Source organism: Ambystoma mexicanum, chromosome 1p (assembly GCF_040938575.1).
Source record: "Ambystoma mexicanum isolate Mex_15411 chromosome 1p, UKY_AmexF1_1, whole genome shotgun sequence".
Classification (NCBI taxonomy): Eukaryota; Metazoa; Chordata; class Amphibia; order Caudata; family Ambystomatidae; genus Ambystoma; species Ambystoma mexicanum.
In genome coordinates, this window is record NC_090921.1 from 372,480,239 (window position 1) to 372,505,470 (window position 25,232).

At 45.7% G+C, this 25,232-nt stretch overlaps 1 protein-coding gene across 1 annotated transcript in view; it reads right to left on the reverse strand.

Annotated features, from left to right (window-relative positions):
• The window catches only part of MAU2 (MAU2 sister chromatid cohesion factor), an 893,447-nt gene that overhangs the window by 340,211 nt on the left and 528,004 nt on the right, over positions 1 to 25,232 (reverse strand). The window contains exon 14 of the mRNA XM_069649112.1: positions 6,582 to 6,631. Coding sequence (XP_069505213.1) covers positions 6,582 to 6,631 — 50 coding nt within the window. The remainder of the gene's footprint in view (positions 1 to 6,581; positions 6,632 to 25,232) is intronic.

Below are 25,232 nucleotides of genomic sequence, written 5' to 3' on the forward strand. Positions count from 1 at the left end.
GATTAACAAGCATCATAAATCCACCTTACAAACAAGACCTTGACAGGTTTCAGTTCTGTCGGTTAGCTTAGCCTCTGAAAGAGGAACCTCGGAACAGAGTCTGGTAACAGCTCCCTCAAGAGAGGCCTCGACCCTTGGTTCGGTACAGAAAAACTCTACACAGGCCTCAGGGTGAACCCCGGTGTCTGTATGGTAAGCTCCAGACAAGGAGACCTAGAAGCAAGCTCTGGTAGCCACTGCCTCTGTAGAACTGGGCCGTTGATTAGCACCTACAGAAGGCGGCCTCAGATTGTAATCCAGTGTTGGCAGGCCCCTTACGGAAGCACTCGGAAAAAACTCTGGCATCTTTTCTTCGCTTGGAATGCACCTCAGGGGAAACCCCGGTAATAGAGCTTATGAAGCCCCTCCCGGACTGGGAAGACCACAGGAAGGAGTCCTCTGGTGGGGTGCCCTAAAAACTGAAGAACTTACCGGGCGTTTCTTCTTTTCGTTGATGAAACTCTGAAAATGTTAAAGGACATTTGTACCACGCACTATCACCACCGAAGTGGTCCCCTGGCGGCTCTGAAAAAGGGGAGTAGAGGGGGATGGGTTAGTGGGAATGAGCTGGAAAAGCACAAGAGAGCAGTGATATGCTGTTGGCAGCCTCAGCCCGGTGGGTCCGTTGGCTGGGCTTGGGGTGTTTTACGGTCAAAGGACTTAAACCGTCCATCTGTAAAGGCGATCAATGCCCATCTCAACTGATTAAGGATGCAGGGAGAGAATTATCGCCATTCATAACTAAACTCATCAACTCCTTTACCACAGGCACTGTACCGAATAACTTAAGAGTCTTGGGTACTGCCAGTTTTAAAGAAGCAAACCCCTGACCCGGCCATTCCCACAAACTTCAAGCCTATCACGACTATGCCCTTTCTCCTAAAAATTCTAGACAAAGTGGCGTACATGCAAATACAAAACTTCCTAGAATCCAACCACCTACTCGGAACCCGCCAATCTGGATTCCGCCCGCAACACGGGACTGAGACAGCTTTAATCGATCTTAAGGCCCAAATAGATGAGTGCAGAGACAATGGCCAAGCAGCCCTACTCCTCCTGTTAGACCTCTCAGCTGCATTTTATTTAGTTGACCACACAGTCTTATGCAGCCACCTAGACCCTGCAGCCCATTTTTCTAAAGAGGCCATAACATGGATCAAGTCATTCCTGAGTAACCAAACTATGAGAGTATTCTCTCCATCAGCCTCAGCAGACCCGATCCCTATAACATGTGGTGTACCACAATCTTGTGTCACCTACTCTCTACAATGTATTCACAAAGCCCCTCTTTGACAAAATGGATCATCTGGGTATCGCCTACACGTACGCAGACGATACCCAGATCCTCCTTCCGCTTTCAGGAGACTACACCAGGGATCTGGCCCTAGTGAATAGAATCTATAGCATCTTTCAGGCATGGATGGCCACACACGGCCTATGCCTGAACGATGACAAAACAGACATTAGCCTAGGCACCCCAACCTACATATCCAAATTTAGCCGCGACTATGCCAATTTCATCATCAATGGGAATAACATAAAAGTAGCTAAGGAAGTGAAGACCCTAGACTTTTACCTAGACGCCACCATGAACTTTGCTAAACAAGTTAACTCTCTAGCCTCAGCTACTGCATACACATGCCAACTTATCAGAGCTAGCAAACAATTCCTTTCAACAGACAGTTGCATCACGATTGCCAGAGCCCTCATACTTTCCAAACTGGATTATTGTAATGGACTATACATCGGGGCAAACAGACCATCCACAAAATCCAGGTCCTCCAGAATAATGCCCTGAGAGCAGCTCTTAAGATTAACAGATATTAGCATACATCTTCTGTAAGGAGAGAATACAAATGGCTTTCCACTTCGGATAAGTTTCAACTCACGATCGCCTCCCATACCCACAAGTGCTTCAACAACAAAGCTCCACCCTACCTCAAGGACAGGCTACGTAAAAGAACCTCATCCAGACCTACAAGAACAGCTAAGGCAAACTGCCTACAAGTTCCGCAATTCAAACTCTCTACTATAGGAGGACACAGCTTCCCAGTCAAAGCGGCGCAGCTGTGGAACTCCCTACCCTCTGGCATTAGAGAACCTCAGCCCTTTGTGAAATTCAGACAGAACTTGACCAATTGGTTGAGAGCAAATGACACCCAACTACCCCGACTCGCTTGACTCTGTTGATGCATCCCCCTGACGCCCACCTTCTGCTCCAGGAACTCAAGCATTAGATGTTTGACGTTCGACGCGCACCTCATTACCAGGATATTTCAATCTGTTCTCTCTTTTTGTAATGTAATGCTCTTGGTGCCACTTCACATTACACCGTATACAACTGTATATTATTAACCTATATCTATCCCTAACAATTGCACCTTGTAATTTCTGTTTCTTGATCTAGATCCTGCCTTGTACATACTAGCCTACTGTAACATGTCTGATGTACCTGTACTTTCCTACCTACCATGTACCTGTAACTAAACTGAACATATTCCTGTCTTTTGCGCCCTGATGCCCCAGGGTCTGGCGCGCTCTATAAATAAACTAGTTGTCTTGTGCGGTTGTGCAAGTCTATGTGAGATTTGTTTTGTTGTTGCATTGTTTTGAAGTTTGTGCGGATTGCTGCATTTTAGGCTTGTGGTTGTGTTTGGTTAGAGTTTGAGAGATGTATGCAGAGCGATGAAATTGTTAGTTGGTTAGTTGGCATTGCTGTCCTTGCAATTATGGGAATCCATCTAGGTGCGGTGCATGCTGACATTCGCATGTCTATCTAGATGCGGCGCAAGCTAAAGTTCAGAATACTGAGTGTGACACATTCTAACAATCATATTTCTATCTAGATGCGACAAGCTAAAGTTCAGAATTCTAAGTGTGGTGTATGTTGACAATCACATTTCTATCTAGAATCGGCGCAAGCTAAAGTTCACTTATCGTTATCCCTTGTGGTTTTGTTCAGTTTACCAATCAGGTCCATGCCCACAATATCCCAAAGTTTACTAACCTACAAGAAAAATGTTACTACCAACTAATGATCTACAAAACAAATGCTCTAGAAACTTAAATCGTTTTACCACGTTTATAAATAACCATGTATATCCCCCTCTTTGCGGCATCTAGAAAACATGCCAGCTCATGGAATCAATGTGAATTGGCATATATGTAGTGAGACCAGTTTAATGAAATACAACCACTCACTTATGAATAATATAAGGCTTAGCAGTATTGGGCAGTTTTCGGTAGTTGCCGTGATCTCAATTGGCTTGGCTTAGCACTTTGGACAATGTTATACCAGACATTTCGAATGCGGAGCAGCACACTGAAACACCACCTCCCCCCGCTCCAGACGACGAAGTGGCCCGACCCAGAGGGAATCGCTGTATAAACACAAGTAAACCGATGATCCTAACCCAAACACTCTAAACAAAGGATGGGGATCCGCCCTAGTGAAGCGTTGCTCGCAAGAACAAGAAGGACATTCTAAATGAACTGGCATAGACTGACTACAACGCGACCGCCAAACCGGAACAGGAGAGGACAACACTGGAAGGAAAAAATCTTCCAAAGATGCAAGTGTGTCTTGCCCCTACCGCACAGAGAAAAGGATTGATGGCCGATGAGCTGGGCAGAGCCAAGAAGGGCGGGATTATGGCCACATGTGTTAACCCACGCAAAGAGGACACATTTTTGAAAAATGTGATGCTTTTTACAAAAGTTCTCCGGTTCCGCTCCACAGGACGGAAAGTCCCATAAGTATGGAGGAAAGGGGACGGGCCGTAGGAGTAAAGAGGTTACACAGAGGTCTTACAATCACAGTGGTTCAAGTACACACTTGCACTCAAGGTTTCTTGATAAAACACGTATTAATTTATTACACAAACATATAGAAAACATTCACTAGACGGAGGCAACTTAATAATCTAAACACACTGCAAGATCAAACCAATAAGTTTCTGAACAAATTAAGCTCCCCTGAAATAGGAGCAAAATGGCATTTTAGTTACTTTCAATGGGAGTAGAAAGACACATTAGCAGAACAGATCACAAATACTTTTAGGCAGTGCAAATAGTTTTAGTTCACTAGAGGACTCAATTCAGTTCAATAGGCCTAGGCCAAAGTCAATGGACTAGTGTCTTAGATAGGAAAGAGCAGTCCTTGAAGTAAACAGTCTTTGGCAAAGTTCTCAGAAGTAGTTTGTACGAAAAAGAATGTTGGGTCACAAGCTGATTAGGCCTGCAAGTTGGGAAAGTTCCACGAACTTACACCGAGCGGCGTTCTCTCAATCCGGTAGACACAGTACCTTAATATGAAGCAAAAGATGTAGCTGAAGAAGTTAGTTCCTAGCAGTTCGTACAGATCTCACTGTTCCTGAGCCTCAGTCGTGGGGACAAGAGGGAGGACGTCGGGGGATCCTGCACTGCACCGGATCGTCTGAAAACGCGGACAAAATGGAGTAACTTCAGTTCGTGTAGCTGTAATTCAAGTACAAAAGCTGGTGTCCCCCCCCCACACCCCCCTGGTTAAATCTAACGAGCTCCGAGAATGGTATCCAGGTGGCTTACGAGTTGATTGGTCCCACCCACTCAAAGGAAGAAGTCCTTGAAGGGGCTTCTGTCGAGATGAACTTGGCCATTCGGATCTGCAGAAGGGCTTCACTAGGCAAACCAACGGTCCAGGAGTTGCAGCAGCCGTCCTCTTCCAGCTCATCTCGGTTCTTTCGTTCCAGTGGTCGACACTGCTTTCCAGTCCAAGAGACTTGCCTTTTAAACAGTTTTCTTCCATTCATTCCAACCTAGCTGCCACTCACTCAGCAGGGTGGCTGTCCTTGCCGGACAGTCAGCCAGCCAGCCAATCACGTCAGAGTGCAGTTGGGTCTCCTAGGAGACTAAGTACAGGGAGCTTAGGGCACCTCCCTCACTTCCTGCCCACCCCAAACAATCAGACGCCACAGGCAGTCTTCAGTCCTGAAGCCCACCAAAGGCATAGAAACAAAGGGACCAAACCTAGTTTGGTGTGCAGAGACAAACTCTACAAAAACTTTCCAAAAAAGAAATGGCGAGAAAAGAAGACCGGGACCCGTTTAAACAAATGGGTTTAAGAGGCCATCTTGAAAAACAATGGCTCCCGCGATATTTAGCTACCAGTGTTCGCCGCCGGGAAAAATCATGGTAGTTCGTTGTAAAACCACTGCCACGAGCCATTTCAATAGGGAAGAGAAGCATTTGACTGCTACATGGGTTTCTAGACACAGGCCATACTATGTAACCCCTCCAGCACTCTATAGGAAGATCGTGTGTGCTGGGTCTAGGAATTTAAAAAGACTATTAAAGTCAATTTAACCTTCCATTCTCTGGGAAACAGTAGTTTATCCCAGAATAGGTATTTAAACCTTGGGAAATCTTAAAGGCTTCTCTGTGGCACTGCACCGACTGTGCTGTGCGACAAATAAAAGTTGATGCCTATGGAGTTGGTAAAACTCCATAGCCAAAGATAATAAACACAGAAAACAAACAGAATTAAAAAGGAGAGTCCCAAAGTTCAGCATAAGAGCTGGGGTCTCTAAGGTAGAGAGGAATTAGCAAATTGAGAACTCTCCCGAACATTCTGCCTTAGGACATTGGTCCTTGGGGCAACCTTTCATGGAAACATCTTTATTTCCTTGACTTGTGGAACCTAACTTATATGCAAAACCAAGAAGTGATTCTGTTGGACTAGGCCACTCTGAACCTTGTACTCTGTTTCCACCCTCTTCTGCCCAAGACCTGGTCAATGGTGGACCAGCGACCCCTCTGAACACCGATACTCTCATAAGATAGGGTTGGACTCCAAGACAGGCTGGAACAAAGTTACTAAAAGTTTGCATATATGTTTGATAGTTTTAGTATGATTTGATACTGAACAAGCTATTCTAATGCGACAACTGCGGATTACTATCCAAAGAAGATGGCAAGTCTGTTTATTGTTTGTTTTATAGTACTTATTAGAAAGTTACAGTGTGCCTTAGTGTATATATTAAATAACTCCTTTTAAAAAAATTGCCAAGTGTATCAGTGTTTAGTTGGATAAAGTCTATGCTCTTTGTAAGTCAGTACAGCCCCTCTTCCCTCTTTACAAAAAACCTTGCACCTCGCCATTCTACCAAACCCTTGTGTGGTTCAGCATAAACTAAAGTAGTGTAACCCTGTTCACCCAGGGTAGGCGTTCCAAAGTGCTGTTCCAGATAGGAATTATGTTTTTTTTTTTTTTTTAAATAAAAGAATTCTGCACCAAGTTATTGGCTATACTTGTATAGAAATCAGAAGGCAATTCGATGGATCCATATGGGCTATATTGTTTTTCGTTTATTAGGGTGCAAGATTTACAAGATAATTCCAATTTATGGTAGTCATTGAATAACCATGGGTAAAGAAAAGGCTCACTATATTTTCCTTTACAGTGTTGGCTGGAAATTGAAGGCTTTGTTCTGTTGAGTCCTTGGTTTTAACCACTCCAATTAATCAACTTGATAAAAGCATCAGGAAAATGAAAATCGTCTTACCTTACAGGAAAGTTGTGATCTGGGTTAATCCTTTCCAATAAACTGAACAGCTGTAATACCAAAATAAAGGGAAAAATCTGCATTAGTACAAGGGTTCACATGTTTAATCTTACACAATGACCGGGCTCTCAGAAGGTAGGCTCAACGGAGAGCAGATTGAATCATCTTGTTTCATTGCAATCCTGAAAAACGCTAAGGAGTTAAAGCGGTTTTTCTGAAGTCCAACTAAGGGCTTAATAAAACCATTCAACTGAGACAGTACAAGACTTAACTCTTAGTATAAGGCTGTACCACCTGAATATATGGTATCGTAGACCAAGCAGCCAGGCTTATTTTAGGAGGGAGAGAGGGCTGTAGAAGCACTACAAAGAAATTGTCATACAAATATTGTCTAAAGATCACCTCCACCCCCACCAACAGTATGGATTGTACAAATGAATAGATTATTTAAATACAAGTAGGCCCAGATAAATCTGGGGGGCAGGAGGGGGGTTTGGGGGAGTATGCACTATCACAGATCGTATTAACACAAAAAACCACTATGCATGCAGGTATACACATACCAAAGCATATAATCTAATTTGTAACACCCAACAGAAGTTCTGAAGTTCTGGTCAAAATCAAGAGTTAGTTTTGGATTACTTACAGTAATACAGGGTAGTAGACCATAGCAGTTGTGCCAAAAGCATTACTTAGGTAAGAGGGGGGTCCCAATTCACAAGTGAGTAAATTAACCTATCTACTTTCTTTTAGAATGTAAAGACGGTTTAAGGAAAATAAGACTTTGTACGCTTATTCACAATAGTATACAGCTATTCCAGGTAGGTACTGTTAAGCAAAGTTTGTATGCAGTACCCTCGGAGAACACTATACACAACTTTGACTACAGGTGTAATCAAACCAACTTTTGGTATAAGCCTGTACTACACAGTTCCGGTAGCGGGGCTGAGCAGCCGGGCTTATCTCAAGAGGGGAATGTGAGCAGTAATGATGTTAGAGGTCTACAATCACAGGTGTTCAAATAAACGTACACTCAAGGTTTCCTTGATAACTACTTATTAATTTATCTGTCATTTATAAAACTCATTAGGAGGAGGCAATATAATAACACAAAAATACACTTCAATACTATTTCGGAACACTTTTCAAGAGGTGTAGGTTATTAGAACATGAAAGGTTCCAATTATTCTTAGACAGTGCAAATACTTTGAGTTCAGAGAGTCAATTCAATAGGCTAGGCCAAAGTCAATGGGCTAAAGTCTTGGATATGATAAAGTGGTTCTGGTAGTTAAACTGAAAAGTCACTGCACAAGTTCTTGGAAGTAGTTTGTAAAAAGAATAATCATATGTTGGGTCACAAGCTGATTAGGCCTGCGAGACACAAAAGTTACAAGCACTTTCACTGCCAGAGGTAAATTCTCTCAGTCTTATTTTACAGTACCTTTCAATGAAGAAAAAGATGCAGCCGATGACTTCTGTTCCTGCAGATCTCGCTGTTCCTGAGCCTCAGTCGTGGGGGACAAAAGGGAGGACGTCGGGGGGACTCCTGCACCACACTGGGACTGGCCAAAAGCTTGCATCTGGCAAACCTCAATTTCAGTGGCTGTTTCGCGTTTCAGCTACCGCGCTGGTAACAACTCTGGTTCTGGCTGTCAAGGTGGACTGTCCTTGCTTATGAGGTCCCAAACTCAACTGGGGGGGGGGGGGGGAATGGGAGTGGTGGCACAGGTTGGGGTCAGGCTTGGTCGGTCCGACGTTGTGGGAATCCGGAGGATCTTCCAAGCGTTTTTGGCCATCTTACAAGTAACGCACACAATCTGGTGTCCCTCTTCCTGGCTCTACAGTTCCCTGCAGCACACTGAGGAAATGCAACCAGCTCAGAGATAGGTGTCCAGGTGGCTTACTTGGGAGGGGATTGGTCCTACCAACTCAAAGGGAGAAATCGTCCTCTGCAGGGCCTCTCCGTCGATGCGAACTTGGCGATTCAGACCTGCAGCAGCGCTTCACCTGGCAAACCGAGAGTCCAGGAGTTGCAGCAGCTGTCCTCTTCAAGCTCTTCTTTGGTTCCTTCGGCCAGTGGTCGACTCTGCCTTCCAAGCCAAAAGACTTGCCGTTTATACATTTCTCCCCAATTCTTTACAGCCTAGCTGCCACTCACCCAGCAGGGTGGCTGTCCTTGCTGGACAGTCAACTTGCCAGTTAGGCAGAGTTTGCATGCAGTACCCTTTGGGACCACTACACACAACCAGGACTACAGGTGTAAGCAAACCAACCTTTGGTAAAAGTCTGTACTACACAGTTTTGATAATGTTGCTGAGCAGGTATCATGGTAGTTCGTTGTAAAACTGCCACCAGCATTTTCAATTGGAAAGGGTAGCAGTTGACTGCTACATGAGTGTTTAGACACAGGGGATACTATGTAACCCCTCCAGCACTCAATTGGAAGATGGTGTGTGCTGGGTCTATGAATTTGGAAAGACTAGTAATATCAGTTTAACTTTACATTCTCTGGGCAAAAGTAGTTTATCCCAGAGAAGGTATTTAAACCTTTGGGAAGTCTAAATGACATCCCTGTGTCACTGCACTGGGGGTGCTGTGTAACACACATGAAAAGATGATGCCTATAGAGTTATCTAAAACTTCATAATCCTAGAACACACAAGTAAAACACATCAAAATACATGAAAGAGTGGGAAAACAGGCTTGCACTCTTTCCAGGTAAAAAAATCAAGTCCTCAAAATCCAGCAAAGTTGCTGGGGTCTCTAAGGTGAAGAGAATTAGCACATCTCCCCCTCCCCCCCAGACTAAGGGACACAAGGATTTAATACACCCCAGAATGAATCACCTTACACCAGTTGGCCAAACATTCTGGAGAGAGCATCAGCATTTTGGCGATTACACCCTGACCCGTATTCAATGGTAAAATCAAACCACTGTAGAGTGATCGACCATCTTAACAATTTAGGATTCTCCCCCTTCATCTGAATTAACCATCTCAAGGGTTGGTGGTCAGTCTGAATCTCAAACGTAGATCCATACAAGTATGGTCTAAACTTCAGTGACCAAACAATAGCAAAACATTCTCTTTCAATGGTTGCCCACCTTGTTTCTGGTTCATTCAGCTTTCTGCCGATGAAGCAGATGGGGTGCTCCCTACCTTTCTCATCCAGCTGACTCTGAACTGCACCTATACCTGTATTGGAAGCATCTGTTTGCACAATGAAGGTTTGGCTGCAGTCAGGAGTTCTTAAGACTGGAGCTTGACAAAGGGCTTCAAGTCCTTCAAAAATGCCTTAGTGCACTCCTCATTCCACCTGACCTTTTTAGGAAATTTGGGTGAGGAGACGACATTTAAGAGAAACTATGGACCCATAGTTCTCAATGAAGTTCCTATAATAACCTAAGAAAGCTCTCACCTGGGTTTGAGTAGTAGGGGCGAACCAATCTTGTACAGCTTGTGGCCTTATTTCAACTCCTCCTACCTCATGTCCAAGGTAGACCACTTTGCTCTGACCAATTTGACATTTACTTGCCTTTATGGTCAGAAAGGCCTACTCAAGAGCCTGCAAATCATATCCCAAGTGGTCAACATGTTCTTTCCAAGTAGAACTGAACAATGCTAGATCATGCAAGTATGCCATGCAGAAGTCCTCCATCCCATTCCGAACTTAGTCAACCATCCTTTGGAATGTTGCAGGTGCATTCTTTAATCCAAAAGGCATTACCTTAAACTGGTAGAGGCCTGCTGGGGTTGAAAATGCAATTTTCTCCCTGGCATGGTCGGTCAGGGATATTTGCCAATAGCCTGATGATAGGTCAAATGTACTGAGTTACTTGGCTGAACCAAGTTTGTCCACCAGATCATCTGTCCTAGGTAAAGGATAGGCATCAGTCTTTGTGACTGCATTTAGAGCTCTATAGTCAACCCAGAATCTCAACTCCTTGGATCATGCCTTTGGCACTAGCACAACTGGACTAGACCATGGACTGGTAGAGGGTTCTATTACCCAGATATCAAGCATCTTGTTGTCCTCTTCCTTTATGTGGGTTCTAACATTATCTGACATTCTGTAAAATCTGCTTTTAACAGGTAAACAGTCACCAAAGAGAATATCATGCTGGCCCCAAGGGGTCAAGCCTGGTGATCGTGAAAACAGGGAGGCAAAGTGATTTACCAGAAACTTGCACTCCTCCTGTTCCAGTGTCAGATTAGAAGAGAGATTAACTCCTATTTTCTCATTTAAAGGCTGTCCCCTGAGATCATCAAGTAGAGGTTCACACTCTTCCTCCTCTTGAGCTGAAGCTGGAAGCAAAGCTCCCACTTCTGGTCTGGCGACATACGCTTTTAGATGGTTGGTGTGAAAGACCCTGGGGACCTACTTAGGATTGCTTAGGTCCACCAGATAGTGGACCTCTAAGTTTTCCCACAATCTTGAAGGGTCCTATCCATGTGTCCTGTAAGCCCCACTGCTTTTTAGGTACCATAACTAAATCTTTCTGGTCTTGAGTAAACTGAACCATGTTGGCGTTCTGGTCATGCCAATGCTTTACAGGAGCCCGACCTGCTTTTAAGTTACCAGATGCTTCTGTCATCATGTGTGTTATTCTCCTCCAGAGACCCAACACATAGTCAATGACTCTCACTGGCTTGGGATAAGGTGCACTCTCCAGCCCCTCCTTAATAAGGGCCAATGGACCGCTAACTGGATGACCATAGAGAAGCTCAAAGGGACTAAATCCAACGCCCTCCTGAGGGACTTCTCAATAAGCAAATAGAAGGCATGGCAATAGAAGGTCCCACTTTCTTCTAAGGGGTTCCTCTAAAGCACCCATAATGCTCTTCATAATACGGTTAAGCCTCTCTACCAATCCATTTGTCTGTGGATGGTAGGCAGTTGAGAACGTATAAGTCACTCCACAGTTCTTCCACATGGCCTGCAAGTAGTGGGACAAGAGGTTTGATCCCCTGTCAGAGATAATCCTTAGGAAAACCTACCCTGGTAAAAATACCAAGTAGGGCCTTAGCAACAGCCTGAGCTGTAACAGTCCTCATACGGCTGGCTTCAGGATATCTAGTAGCATGGTCTACTACAACCAATATAAATCGATTGCCTAAAGAAGTTGGAGGGTCTAAGGGACCAACAATGTCGATTCCTACCCTCTCAAAAGGGACTCCCACCATTGGAGGGGGACCAAAAGTGCCATATTCTTGGCTCCACTCTTGCCTGATGTCTGGCAAGTTTGGCAGCTCCTCAGAATTTATCTACATCAGACCCCAACTTAGGCCAACAGGAGAATCTAGAACATCCTCTGGAGAGCCATCTAAGGTACTCTCCCTGGCCCTCCTTGTCTGCTCCGGTTTCCTTTTGCTGGGAGGCCTGGGAGTGCTCGATACTGTGGATCCAAAACAAATCTACCTTTGGCCTATCCCCACGTGGGCAACCATTTGTTAGTTCTCCAAATCAACCTCGGGGAGGGGAGGGGGGGATTGTGGTGTGGATCACTATGCCCTATTACTCTTGTATCTCAAGGCAAGTCCGCACTGTTTTACTTCTAAGTTACTATACTATGGACACCTAAACTAATACCATAACCCTAAGATCGACAAATAAAAAACACACAAGGCAGTTTCAATTATAATACAATTGAACACATTTATTCATGCACAGCAAATACTATAATGCAAATCTAGAATTTGCACCTTTTATTCTTTTGGTGCAAATCTACAATGCAATAATTATAAGCCTTACAGGCTTCTAATACAAGTAAAGTAATAACTTCAATCCACACCACACTTCACACTCTAAGACGATCCCTGTCCGATTACCCCATCTATCAAACCAAAAGCTGTGACAGTGTCTGTCCTAATTCCCCACGCACATGTCTTTTCAATAATCCCCTCTTGCTCTGTGTTGCTCTGTCTCTTCTCTCCAGCTAACTCACAGCCAGACTGTCAGGGCCTCTCTTTGGCCTCTCTGCCAGATCAATTTCATCAGCTCCCATCAGAATGCTTCCCCAATGCTTCCTCCGAGTCATCCAAACGTCTCTCTCCAAATTATCTAAAAACTCCCATCTCAGAGTCAGATCCATCCAGATCTAAAAAACTCCAATCTCCCTCAGCTCTGGTTATACTATTCAATGACGTACATACATCCCTATGGTTACACTCGTTCTCTGTCATCAGTTCCAAATCTGATCAGTGCCCAAAAGTCTGATGCATGTCTTGTACTTGTTCAATTACTGCGTGTTCTGTCATCGTGACATTTGTCATATCTATACCATGCTATCAGTGCTTCAGTTACCATCCCATATTCACACTAACTTATAACAGCAGTGCCGCGGCACTTCTCTCATTCAGGATGGCTTCATAATGCCATAGGCCTCATTCTTTCTCTAGTGCTTATGCTCTCTCTCTCACAAACCCAAGCGCTATCTATAATGCAGACTCAATGCATACTCTAAGTGCACACTCTACAATGCATACATAATACATAACATCTCTACATGTGTCTACATGTCGCTAGCAACTATAACATGCGTCTCTACATGGTACTAGCAAGGCACTTGAAATATAACAGGCCTCATTCTATCAAAAGCAAATGCATACGTAAGTGGCAGACTAGTAGAGGTATTAGACCATCCACCTTAGTCAGAATGATGGATAACTAAATCCCTAAATGGATAATGATTCTGTAATGATAACAAACCAGGCTTCTTCATACAATATGTTTTCACAGATACAACTCCAAGAGTTAAGTCATTCCCCAACAGGACTCTCCCAGGCACCTCACTGTGCACACTAACAGGTATCTTTACAGGCATGTTGTTGCACTGGATGCGCTGGTAGTCTAAGAAGCATTTGGACAGGGCCTCCAGCAAGCTTAGTGAGGCTTGTGGGTACCTTAGCAACATCGGCAGCCTTGAAAAAAGATCCATCCACTTCAGTAATGCTGGCCCCAGTGGCTCTAATGGCAGGGGTCGCCCAACCATTTACAAGTTCATTGTCCTTGTAATATTCTTGTGTTATCTGGTATAGAAGAATAAACATCTCAATTCTGCCGTTTCCAAAGAACCAGGGACACTAAAGAAACACTGGCAGAGACTCCAATGGGGTCTTCAGCCAGTACTTGAAAATTACCACTTGTCACATGTACTTTCTCTGGGGAGAAAGCCAAGGTGACAATGTGGATCCCTGCAGGTTTACCTTAAATTTGGGAACCCCTTTAACATGTTCAGTGGACCCACAAGCATAATATTTTCCAAATTTTCTGGCCATCAGAGTCCTGGTTGCACAAGGCAGCAGGCCCCATACTTTACGCTAGCAGTCCCTGACAGCTATACGATTCTTAGACAAGACAGACATGAGGCGGAGGTATTGCCATTATCTCCAAAGATATCCAATCCTGTGAAGTTCTTACAGCTAAACTTCCACTAGTCCACTCCCAGACCCTTACTATTCATCTAATCTACAGACCCCCCCCCCGCCCCATTGGAAACTTGAAGGAGGATATCTATACCATACTCTCCAACAACCTCAAAACTACTTTGCAACTATTACTCCTAGGTGATCTTAATTTAGATTTTAACGACCCTCTGGATAAACATGCCACATCCACTGCCAACATCCGAACGGTACTTGGCCTGACAAAAAATTAACGTAGGTACACACAAAGGGAGAACCTTACATTGGGTAGCTGACTACAACTGCACTGTTAATATCACCCATCTCCTCCCAACTCTGGACGGACCACTCCCTCCTGTCCTCTGCAATTGCCACAACTCAACCTCTCCCTCTAGTCACTCCCATGACCCCACCTAGCTCAACTAGGAACAAAAAGCGCATTTCAGTAGACAAACTTATTCTATCCTCCCTACCCTGAATTCTCTAGCAGATAGTTCAGACCCAGGAACGCTCGTCGACGAGTACAACAAAATCATGCTAACTTCGCTAGATAATGTCGCCCCAACGAAACTCAGACCAAGCAAGCCTAAAATCCATCTGAACAAGTGGTTCACCCCTCATTTAAAAAGTTTACGACAAAATTAAAGGAAACGTGAAACTGCCTGTAGATCACTCCCCTCAGAAGCTAATAGAAATAAATTGACTCAGATCTCATCCCAATACAAAAAAGAAATGTGCCTAGCCAAACATGAATCGTATGACATTCGCATCTCCCAAGCGAACTCTAGTATGAGGAATTCTTCAAGATTCTAAAAGAATTAGAGACCTCCAACCCTACACCCGATACCTGTACTAAAGACAAAACCTGGTGTGCAGACATCCAACAGGCTTTGGCCAATAAAGTGAACACCCTCCAAAATAAAATGGCCCAAAAACACTATCCCTTAACTCCGTACCACCACCATAAAACAGGACTTCCGACATCTGTCCTAAGAACACTACATCTAACAACCCGCCATCCCGATTCAACTTCACTAAAACTTCCATCCTTGAGGTAGAAAAAGTTATTGTCTCACTTAAGCCTTCTAACTGCCAGGGCGACTTCTGGCCAGCCCAGCTAATTAAGGATGCAGCTAGGGAACTTGCCCCTTTTATCGCCAAACTCAACGCCTCTTTCACATCTGGCACCATCCCCACCAACCTTAAACAATCATGGGTGCTCCCACTGCTAAAAAAAAAAAAAAAAAAAAAAAAAACCCCTTGACCCACTCATACCAACTAATTACCGTCCCATTATGACAGTACCCTTTCTTTTAAAAATACTAGACATGGTTGCATACCTTCAAATCCAGAAATACATGGAACTACATCATCTTCTAGGAAGCCAGACTATCAGGCTTACGCCCCCAACACGGAACTGAGACCGCCCTCATGGGCCTGAAGGCCCAGGTCGAGTTAAGAGACAGTGAAATCAGCCCCCCTCCTCCTCCATGATCTCTCGGCTGCATTAGGCCATGTGAACCACAGGGTCATAATCAGTCATCTAGACTCAACTGCGCATTTCTCCAAGGAGGCCAGAACATGGATAGAATCCTTTTTAAGTGACAGGATGAGGATCTTCTCCCCTCTCAGCAGCAGACCCCATTCCCATCACTTATGGGTTGCCACAGGGTTCTTGCGTCTCCCCCACACTGTAGAACATTCACCAAGCCCCTCTTCTATGATCTGGACCATCTTGGTATAACCAACACTAACTATGCAGATGGTACTCCGATGTCCCATCCTGAAGGTCCACTGCAAATGTTTAAGGTTAGTGCTGGAATAGTAGGCGTTGTGGGGGCACTGGTGTAAGGAGGGCCCCACACCCCCTGCAGGATGTGGTGTGCCCCACCACCACATGTCCTGGGGGGCCCTTGCACTAAATTTGATATAGATATATAGAGATATATATATTATATATATATGAGATCTGGACCATCTTGTCATGATGCCTACCTCCAAGGAGCCAGGTCCGACCCAGCAACCCCAGAGGCAGGCATCATTCTTCCCCCCCCGCCCCCCTTCCCCCGGGAAGTGCCAGCGGGCCCAAGCTGGGGCCCTTTGGACACAGTCCTGGCGCCTTAGGCACCAGGCTCATGTTGGACCTCTGTCCTGGCGCCTTAGGCGCCAGGCTCATAAAGCTAGACATGTGTTCAAGTGTTTTAATGTGCACTTACCTGATGCAGACCATGCTGCTACATCCAGGCCCTCTTGAGGCCTGAATGGAACTACTTTACCTGTGGGACTACTTTCCACCTGGGTGTGGTCGGGGAAGGATACATACCTGGTCGGGGAAGGATACATACCTGATCGGTGGAAGGATACATACCTGGAACTTCTTCCAAAGCTATTTAAACCACGCCCGATCAGCAACTCGCGTTGTTCTGCTCCTCGCAGCTGGACGCTCACCGTGTCCGCTCCTGCATCTGGACTTCAGCCCCGCCTGTCAGCATCCTGGGTCACCTGCTAAGAGAGAATTGGAGAGAAAGAAGACCTTACCTGCTAAAGCTGCATCACAGAGACTTCACACCGACGATCCTGAAAGGGAAGAAATCATTTTAAAAGCATTTCACTTCGATCGCTGCAGCGCTGCATTTCACTCACCTTTCCTGGGCACCTCCATCTTCAGCAGCGATCATCCGGATCCGCAGCCACTTCCCAGAGCCTAGAGAGAAAAAGACAAGAACACAAGGTGAGAGAAGGAAGGGAATAGGAAAAGCTCAGTTTCCTTTTAAGACTTACCTGTTGGGTCATTCCCATTTCATTTCGGGTCCTGACGCTTCCTGGCATTCCGGACCCCGGCCCCTATGGGGGGAAAAAAGACAAAGACATTGAATGAGCGAATGCAAAGACATTACCCGAACGCTCATCGAGAACTTAACTGTCATTTACTGGAACTGCACGTTTCACTTCGGGTCGGCGCCATATCTCCGGCATTCTGAACCCCGGCCCCTAAGGGGAAAAAGACATAAGCGTTAGCGCTTGCTGTAATAAGACAATGAACATTATTATTAAGCTTGAACTTTTGAACTTGCTACAGAACTCTTACAGCGCCTTACCTGAATAGTAAAGCTTATTTGAACTCCCATCAAACCTCAATCCAGTGAAGTAACTGGGTTTCAACGCGCCCCTGCATCAGAAGCAGGATGGAGAACTCATCCTTCCAGACCCTAAGGTGAGACTTCACAGGGAATCGTGGAAGGGGATCGTGGAGGGTTGGAAGGGAGTGGGAGGCTTGAGCATTATTCCGTCAGTAGGTAATACTCCCTTTTTACGCACAGGGGAATATTCCTGCGAGCCAGAGAAGCCAGAGTAGAGGGGCCCTACCTGTCCATCCTCAGAGTCCTGCGCTTCACCATTAAAGAAGCATCAGCACTCGAAGCCAGACCTGCGCCTCCGTGGGAATCAGGTGAGCGTGACACATCTTGGCAACCCTAACTATGCAGATGATACTCCGATTCTCCTCCCACTTGTTTCTGGGGATTACGCTGAGGATTTAGCCTTGGTGAATAGAATTTACCTCATCATCCAGGCATGGATGGTGACCCCACAGTCTATGCCTGAATGATAAAACAGAGCTCATCATCCTGGGGACCACCGCCAATCTTAAAGTAAGCCAGGACTACTCTGCCTTCATAATTGATGACAACCTCATTAAAGTGGCGAGTGAGGTAAAAACCGTTGGCTTTTACCTCAACTCTACCTTGTCCTTTACTAAACAAGTAAACGCCAGGGCTTCTGCCACTGCTTACACTTGCAAGCTTATTAGAAATGGTAAACTCTTTCTCTCAGACCACAGCTGCACTATCCTGGCAAGAGCACTCAGGCTAGATTATTGTAATGCCCTTTACATTGTATCTAAAAAATCGATCATCCAAAGAATCCAAATTCTTCAAAATAATGCCCTTAGAGAGTCCCTCGGCGTGGCTAGAACTCATATCGGATATTCGGAATCAAAATAACTGCCTTTCGACCTACAACAAAATTCAGTTAAAAACTGCTTTGCTTACCCATAAAGCGCTGAACAAAGCCACTCTCAGCTATCTAATTGAGAGATTCCACAGAAGAAATTCGATCAGACCTTCAAGCCTTGTCAACACTAATTGCCTCACCATTCCCAGATTTAAGCTCTCAAAAAGGTAGCAGGCAGTAGCTTTCCGGTCAAAGCGGCCCAGTTACAGAACGCCCTGCCACCTTCACTCAGAGAAGCTCAATCTTACCTGAATTTCAGACGTAAGGGAGTAGTTTCTTACCTGTAACTCCATTTCTCCAGCGTTGCTATCTTTCATGGATTTGCACGCTATGAATATTCCGCGTCGTCAGGCTGGGAACCTTTGTAATTTTTTAACTTAGCATTTTCCTATGGAAAACTTTGACACTTCAGTGACCCATCAACGCCCTTTTTGGGCGCCTCAGCCACCACCAGTAGGACGTCTGGTATAAATAGCCACGCGGCTTCCTTTCAGATTTTAACATCCAAAGTGAAGGCAACCCAATTTAGGTTTGCATGCAGGGGCGGACGGAGGGCACATGTGAATCCATGAAAGATACCAACGCCGGAGAAATGGAGTTACAGGTAAGAAACTACTCCCTTCTCCAACATTGGATCTTCCATGGATTCACATGCTATGAATAGATTACATAGCAGTATACATCCTGCATGGTGGAGTGCAAATGCAAACCAATATAGAAACAATCACATACATGAGACAAGACCCATGTTTGTTCGATTTATTTATTAATATAGCACTCCAGACCTAGAGGTAAATGGTGCAAAGGAAGTGGTTACAGGATACATTATATACATTTTACAAGTTATACATTTATACAGTTTGTATGTAATAAGTGTTAGGGAGAATTCTCTGGTTAGGCTGAATTTCCCTACCTAGTGAGTCCCCCAGCAGCTTTGCTGGATTTCTGGGGTTTAATTTTTTTCTCCTGCCAAGAGTGAGACTCTTTTACCCTCACTCTTGGACATGTTGAAGTGTGTTTTCTTGGTTAAACCTTGTGTTGAATGGGCTATGGGGTCTTTTACTCCATAGGGCCTCATGTATTTTTGTGATGTGGGTCACACAGCACCCTCTGTGCCGTGACCCAGGGGTGTCCTAGGGACTCCCCAACATAGACTCCATACCCTGGGACTGACTACTGTCTCCCAGGGCATGTAAAGTCACCAAAGACTTTGCTAGTCTTGAATCCTGAACAGAACCAGTACAAACCATCATATTGTGGACGTACTGGCTGGGGCAATTCGATTGCCCCAGGGTCTGTTAGTCGAGGGGGCACGTCTCCGTCCCCCCTGATCGAGTTTTGGCTGGTGGCAGTGGAAACTACTTTTTATATTCGACCGCGAATATTTCCCTATGGGATTTCCCATTGTTTTAGGCTAACACATTTAATTATTTATTTACGGTAGCCTTAAACATACCGCCGGTTTATATATTTATTTTTATAACTCCGGTTGGGACTTTTTGCCAAAACTTGATTCTAAAATGGCGTTGGTGTTCGCCTCTGTAACTCTGACCCAAAGTGGAGCCCTTTGTTCCACTTTTGGCGGGCTTCTCCACAGAAGCCCTCCAAAGTGGTGCCACTCTGTCTGGGGTACTTAGGAGGGGTGGAGGGGGATTTAGGCACCCTGGACTGAGTTACCTTGGTAACTCAAGTCGCACTCCGTCCTGATTGGCCCAAGTGGTGAGCCGCCCGGCTCACCACTTAGCATGTTTGAGTGACAGCTAGGCTGGGTGAATGGGGGTTTGCTGCATAAAAGCAGGGCTTTGGGGACTGGGACTTCAGAAGTCGCCACAGGACCAAGAATCCGACGAGGGAAGAGCTGAGCCGACCTGCTTCGACGACACCACCCGGTGGAGCCCTGCTGAACCGTCTCACCACTTTTTCCCGACGACCGAGGAGAACTCTTAACGGAGTGGCTCCTTCCCTTGACTGGTGGGGACAACCAGTTTTCGCCTTCTTTCCGTCCTTTTGAGGTATCTCGTGGCCGCCTTGCCTGTGCCAAGCACCCCGGCATCCGGAATACCACACTTTACCCCCATACCGCGAAAGTCGGTACCAACCCTTTAACCGGAGGACTCCGCGGCTGGTTTCTTCCCGGGCAGTGCTACGACCTTTCTCTTCTGCTCTTCAGCGAGATATTCTTCTCCCCTGACCGACGTCGAGCCTTGCTGTCGCTGCCTGGAACAACTGCCCCCGCTGGAGGATCCTTTCCGCTTAAGGTACTGTGTTCCGCCTGGCTTCCCTTGCTACCGACTGTACGGGGTAGATTTAGTCCCCGGCTTTCGAACCTGGGAGTGCCTGGGACACTTTGGCTAAACTTTCTGAGCCACTCTAAACTCTTTTTGACTCTTTGCAAGACTTTGAATCTCTAACTAACAGTGTGATCTTGGGCACATTTTCGCTCCGGCTACTCTAAGAGTGGGCCCTGCCTAGTGACTTTTGCTCACCTGTGACTTTATTCTTCTTTAAGCCTATTGCAAGTGTTCTGGACCTTAGAGTGGTGTGTCTAACCTATTTCTGCTTTTTCTCTCCCTTTCTTGGAAACTACTAGAGTGTCATCTAACGTTAAGCACTCACCTCTGTTTTAATTAAGTGGTGTTAACCTAGAGTTGTCTAGATAGGAGAAAGGATTGAATTTACTTTCAGTATAACTGTGTTGAAGTGCTTTTACTATATTTTTGCTAGAGTGTTTTTAACTTATGTGTATTTTAAATAAATAACTATATACTTTTGAAACCAAGCTCTGGTCAGTGTTTGCTTGTGCTATTGTGTTTTGGTACATATTGTGTATACTTTACATACTGCCTAACTCTTCTTGAGAGAAGTCTGACTGCTCAGCCACAGCTACCAGGTAAATCTGGGTGGTACAGACTGCTACCAAAGGGGTTTACTGCTCTACCTGTAGTCTTAAATCTTTTGCAGTGTTCCCCAAGGGAACTGCACAGGTTTCTGCCTAACACTGGTGTACAGCGGTGGGATTTGTATTGAGTATACATTTTATTGTGCTTTAGATACCTTAGTGCAACTAACCACAAAGCTTAGCACTGAAAAAGTAAAACCTCTAACATGTCAGTTATAGAAAGCTATAGTCAAGAGTCCCTTGCAGCCAAAACTGCTGATTGTTTAAGAATGCTCTGTAAACATAAGGATCTCCTGACTAAGGGCAAGAAAATGGAGCTGATTGAAAGATTGTTAGCTAACCAAAGTCTGGGTGATGGTTCAGAGGAGCCTACCACTCCAGCAACTGTAGATGACAGTATTGAAGTTAACATGGAGCAAAATGTTGATGTTTCTGAGGAAGAGTCAGAAGAGGAGGGTGAGGCTGTTGTAACTGTCCCCCCTAGGCCTCTGCCTGCTCTACCTGCTGTGCCTACTGGACCTTTACCAGGTCCCACATTTAGTCCTCAGTACTTTGAACTGGAGAAAATGAAGCTAGAATTGGAGTATAAGAAACTTAATGCTCAAACTGACAAAGAACTAAGGCTAAGGGAAATGGAGCTCAAGTATGACTTAGAAATGAAGAAATTATCTGTTGAGAATGTTTCTCTCTCTGGCTCCTCTAGAAGTTCCAGTCCTAAAAGACCCCGGATGCCTAAAGAATTGGTTGGTATGTATGAGCCTAAGTTGGATGTGTTGGATTGGTTGTCTCTGTTTGAATATAATCATGGGCTCCAGAACATCACAGGAAATGACTTACTCACCTGGTTGTTCTCTAGGCTTCCCCCTGTTGCAACTGATGTGGTAATGGAGATGGGGGAGGAGGATAGGAAGGACTATGAATGTGTGAAACTAGCTTTGATAGCTAGGTTTGGGAAGACCCCTTCCCAGTATCTTAAGAGGTTTAGGAGCCTCAAAAAGCATGATGGTACCCCTTGGGCTACCTGGGTGAGTGAATGTTTGAAAAACTTAGAGGGATGGATTAAGGGTTACAAGGTGAACACTTATGAAGGTATGAAGAATTTGTTTATGTTGGAGACTATTTATGATGCCTGCTCTCCTGAGCTCAGACAACACTTGGCTGATTCCAGGGAATTAGATTCCCGGAAACTAGCTAAGGCTGCTGACTTGTGGGTTGCCAACAGGGCCACTCACAAGGATTCTGGGGTAACTCAGAAGAAGGATGGGGAGAAACAGCCTAAAAAAGACTCCAAAGAGAATTCTAATAATTCCTATCCCAAAGAGGGCCCCAAACCACAAAATAACCAGGGTAAGCCACATGGGAAACCTAGTCAGGCTACTGTACCTTCTGGCCACAAGCCAGAAGGAGGTCAGAACAAGCCACCCTTCCATAGAGCATTTGGACAATGCTATGTCTGTCAGGGTACTGACCATATCAAAGGAGATCCCAAGTGCAAGGGTAAACCTGCAGGGATCAGCACAGTCTCCTTAGCCTTCACTCCTGAGGATGAAGTACAGATGGCTAGTGCCCACTTTGAACTCTTTGCTGAAGAACCCTTGGGTCTTCAAGCAACTGTAAACTTAGAGCCTATGGGTCTGGTTAGTCCCCAGAATAGGGTTGTGTATAACTCCCTACCTGTTAACTCTAAGGTGTATTATGTGGACAGTGTTCTTGTCAATGGCCAGGATACTCCTGCCAGGAGAGACACTGGGGCCAGCAGAACAGTAGTGGATGAAAGCTTCTTTCAACCTGAAGATGTGGCCAAAGCACCCAAAGGTCCCACTAGGATGTCTGGAGGCCCTGTCCAAATGGTTCCTATTCTACCAGCCCTCATTCAATGTAACAACATGACAGTAAGGATCCCTGTCAGTGTTCAGGCTGAGGTACCTGGGAAGGTCCTGTTAGGGAATGACCTAAGAACTCTAGGAGTAGTGTCACATACCCCCAGGCCTCCCAGTATGGAGAAGCAGAACTTAACCAAATTGGCTAGAAAGGCTACCTTGAAGGACCCTTCTAAGCCTGTGGGACCCTCTACTGAGAACCCCACTACAAGCCCTGGGTTTAGTAAGTTGACCTCTGACCCAGGCACCTTTCCGGATAGTATGCTAGGAACATGGGAGCCCCAACCAAGCTCCACCCTTGTTCCCCTAGTTTCCGAGTCTCTGACCCCCCCTGCTTCTGAGGAAGAGGTGGATAGACCAACTAGGCCCCTATCTGGACCTGAGAGAACTGGTAATTCTCAGTGCTGGTGGAAAACCAGAAAAGAAAAGTCTAAGGCCAAAAACCTTCGGACTGTTGGACCTTCTACTGAAGACCCCAACTCCAATCCTAATATTAGGGGGGAAACTCCTAAAATAGGTAAAGGTAGATCTAAGAGGAAGGGGAAGCAGGTACATTGCCTAACCCCAACCCCTCCAACCAAGAGGCCTAAGACCCAACCTGCTCCCACAAGAGAGGTGGTGAGGAACCTTGGAGGCCCCTCTAGATCTAAGGGAATCCTTTATAAGGACCCCTTCAAAAAGCCTAACATAGGTTCAGAAGTTGTACCAACTTCTGAGGGACTGGTCAACCAGATCCCCTATAACAAAAAGACTGATGTTCCTCAAAGGGTCTGTAGGTCCGTTAGCTTGCAAAAGAAAACCTTTGAGTTCTCCATTGAACATAGGTCAAGGTGTCACCATCAAAATGCTGATGGACTCTCTAGGATGTATATCATCGACTAGAGGTATGAGGTTCATCCAGGAGTGGATTAAATCCTCCTGTCCCTTAGTCTGGGGGGGGCGAGTGTTAGGGAGAATTCTCTGGTTAGGCTGAATTTCCCTACCTAGTGAGTCCCCCAGCAGCTTTGCTGGATTTCTGGGGTTTAATTTTTTTCTCCTGCCAAGAGTGAGACTCTTTTACCCTCACTCTTGGACATGTTGAAGTGTGTTTTCTTGGTTAAACCTTGTGTTGAATGGGCTATGGGGTCTTTTACTCCATAGGGCCTCATGTATTTTTGTGATGTGGGTCACACAGCACCCTCTGTGCCGTGACCCAGGGGTGTCCTAGGGACTCCCCAACATAGACTCCATACCCTGGGACTGACTACTGTCTCCCAGGGCATGTAAAGTCACCAAAGACTTTGCTAGTCTTGAATCCTGAACAGAACCAGTACAAACCATCATATTGTGGACGTACTGGCTGGGGCAATTCGATTGCCCCAGGGTCTGTTAGTCGAGGGGGCACGTCTCCGTCCCCCCTGATCGAGTTTTGGCTGGTGGCAGTGGAAACTACTTTTTATATTCGACCGCGAATATTTCCCTATGGGATTTCCCATTGTTTTAGGCTAACACATTTAATTATTTATTTACGGTAGCCTTAAACATACCGCCGGTTTATATATTTATTTTTATAACTCCGGTTGGGACTTTTTGCCAAAACTTGATTCTAAAATGGCGTTGGTGTTCGCCTCTGTAACTCTGACCCAAAGTGGAGCCCTTTGTTCCACTTTTGGCGGGCTTCTCCACAGAAGCCCTCCAAAGTGGTGCCACTCTGTCTGGGGTACTTAGGAGGGGTGGAGGGGGATTTAGGCACCCTGGACTGAGTTACCTTGGTAACTCAAGTCGCACTCCGTCCTGATTGGCCCAAGTGGTGAGCCGCCCGGCTCACCACTTAGCATGTTTGAGTGACAGCTAGGCTGGGTGAATGGGGGTTTGCTGCATAAAAGCAGGGCTTTGGGGACTGGGACTTCAGAAGTCGCCACAGGACCAAGAATCCGACGAGGGAAGAGCTGAGCCGACCTGCTTCGACGACACCACCCGGTGGAGCCCTGCTGAACCGTCTCACCACTTTTTCCCGACGACCGAGGAGAACTCTTAACGGAGTGGCTCCTTCCCTTGACTGGTGGGGACAACCAGTTTTCGCCTTCTTTCCGTCCTTTTGAGGTATCTCGTGGCCGCCTTGCCTGTGCCAAGCACCCCGGCATCCGGAATACCACACTTTACCCCCATACCGCGAAAGTCGGTACCAACCCTTTAACCGGAGGACTCCGCGGCTGGTTTCTTCCCGGGCAGTGCTACGACCTTTCTCTTCTGCTCTTCAGCGAGATATTCTTCTCCCCTGACCGACGTCGAGCCTTGCTGTCGCTGCCTGGAACAACTGCCCCCGCTGGAGGATCCTTTCCGCTTAAGGTACTGTGTTCCGCCTGGCTTCCCTTGCTACCGACTGTACGGGGTAGATTTAGTCCCCGGCTTTCGAACCTGGGAGTGCCTGGGACACTTTGGCTAAACTTTCTGAGCCACTCTAAACTCTTTTTGACTC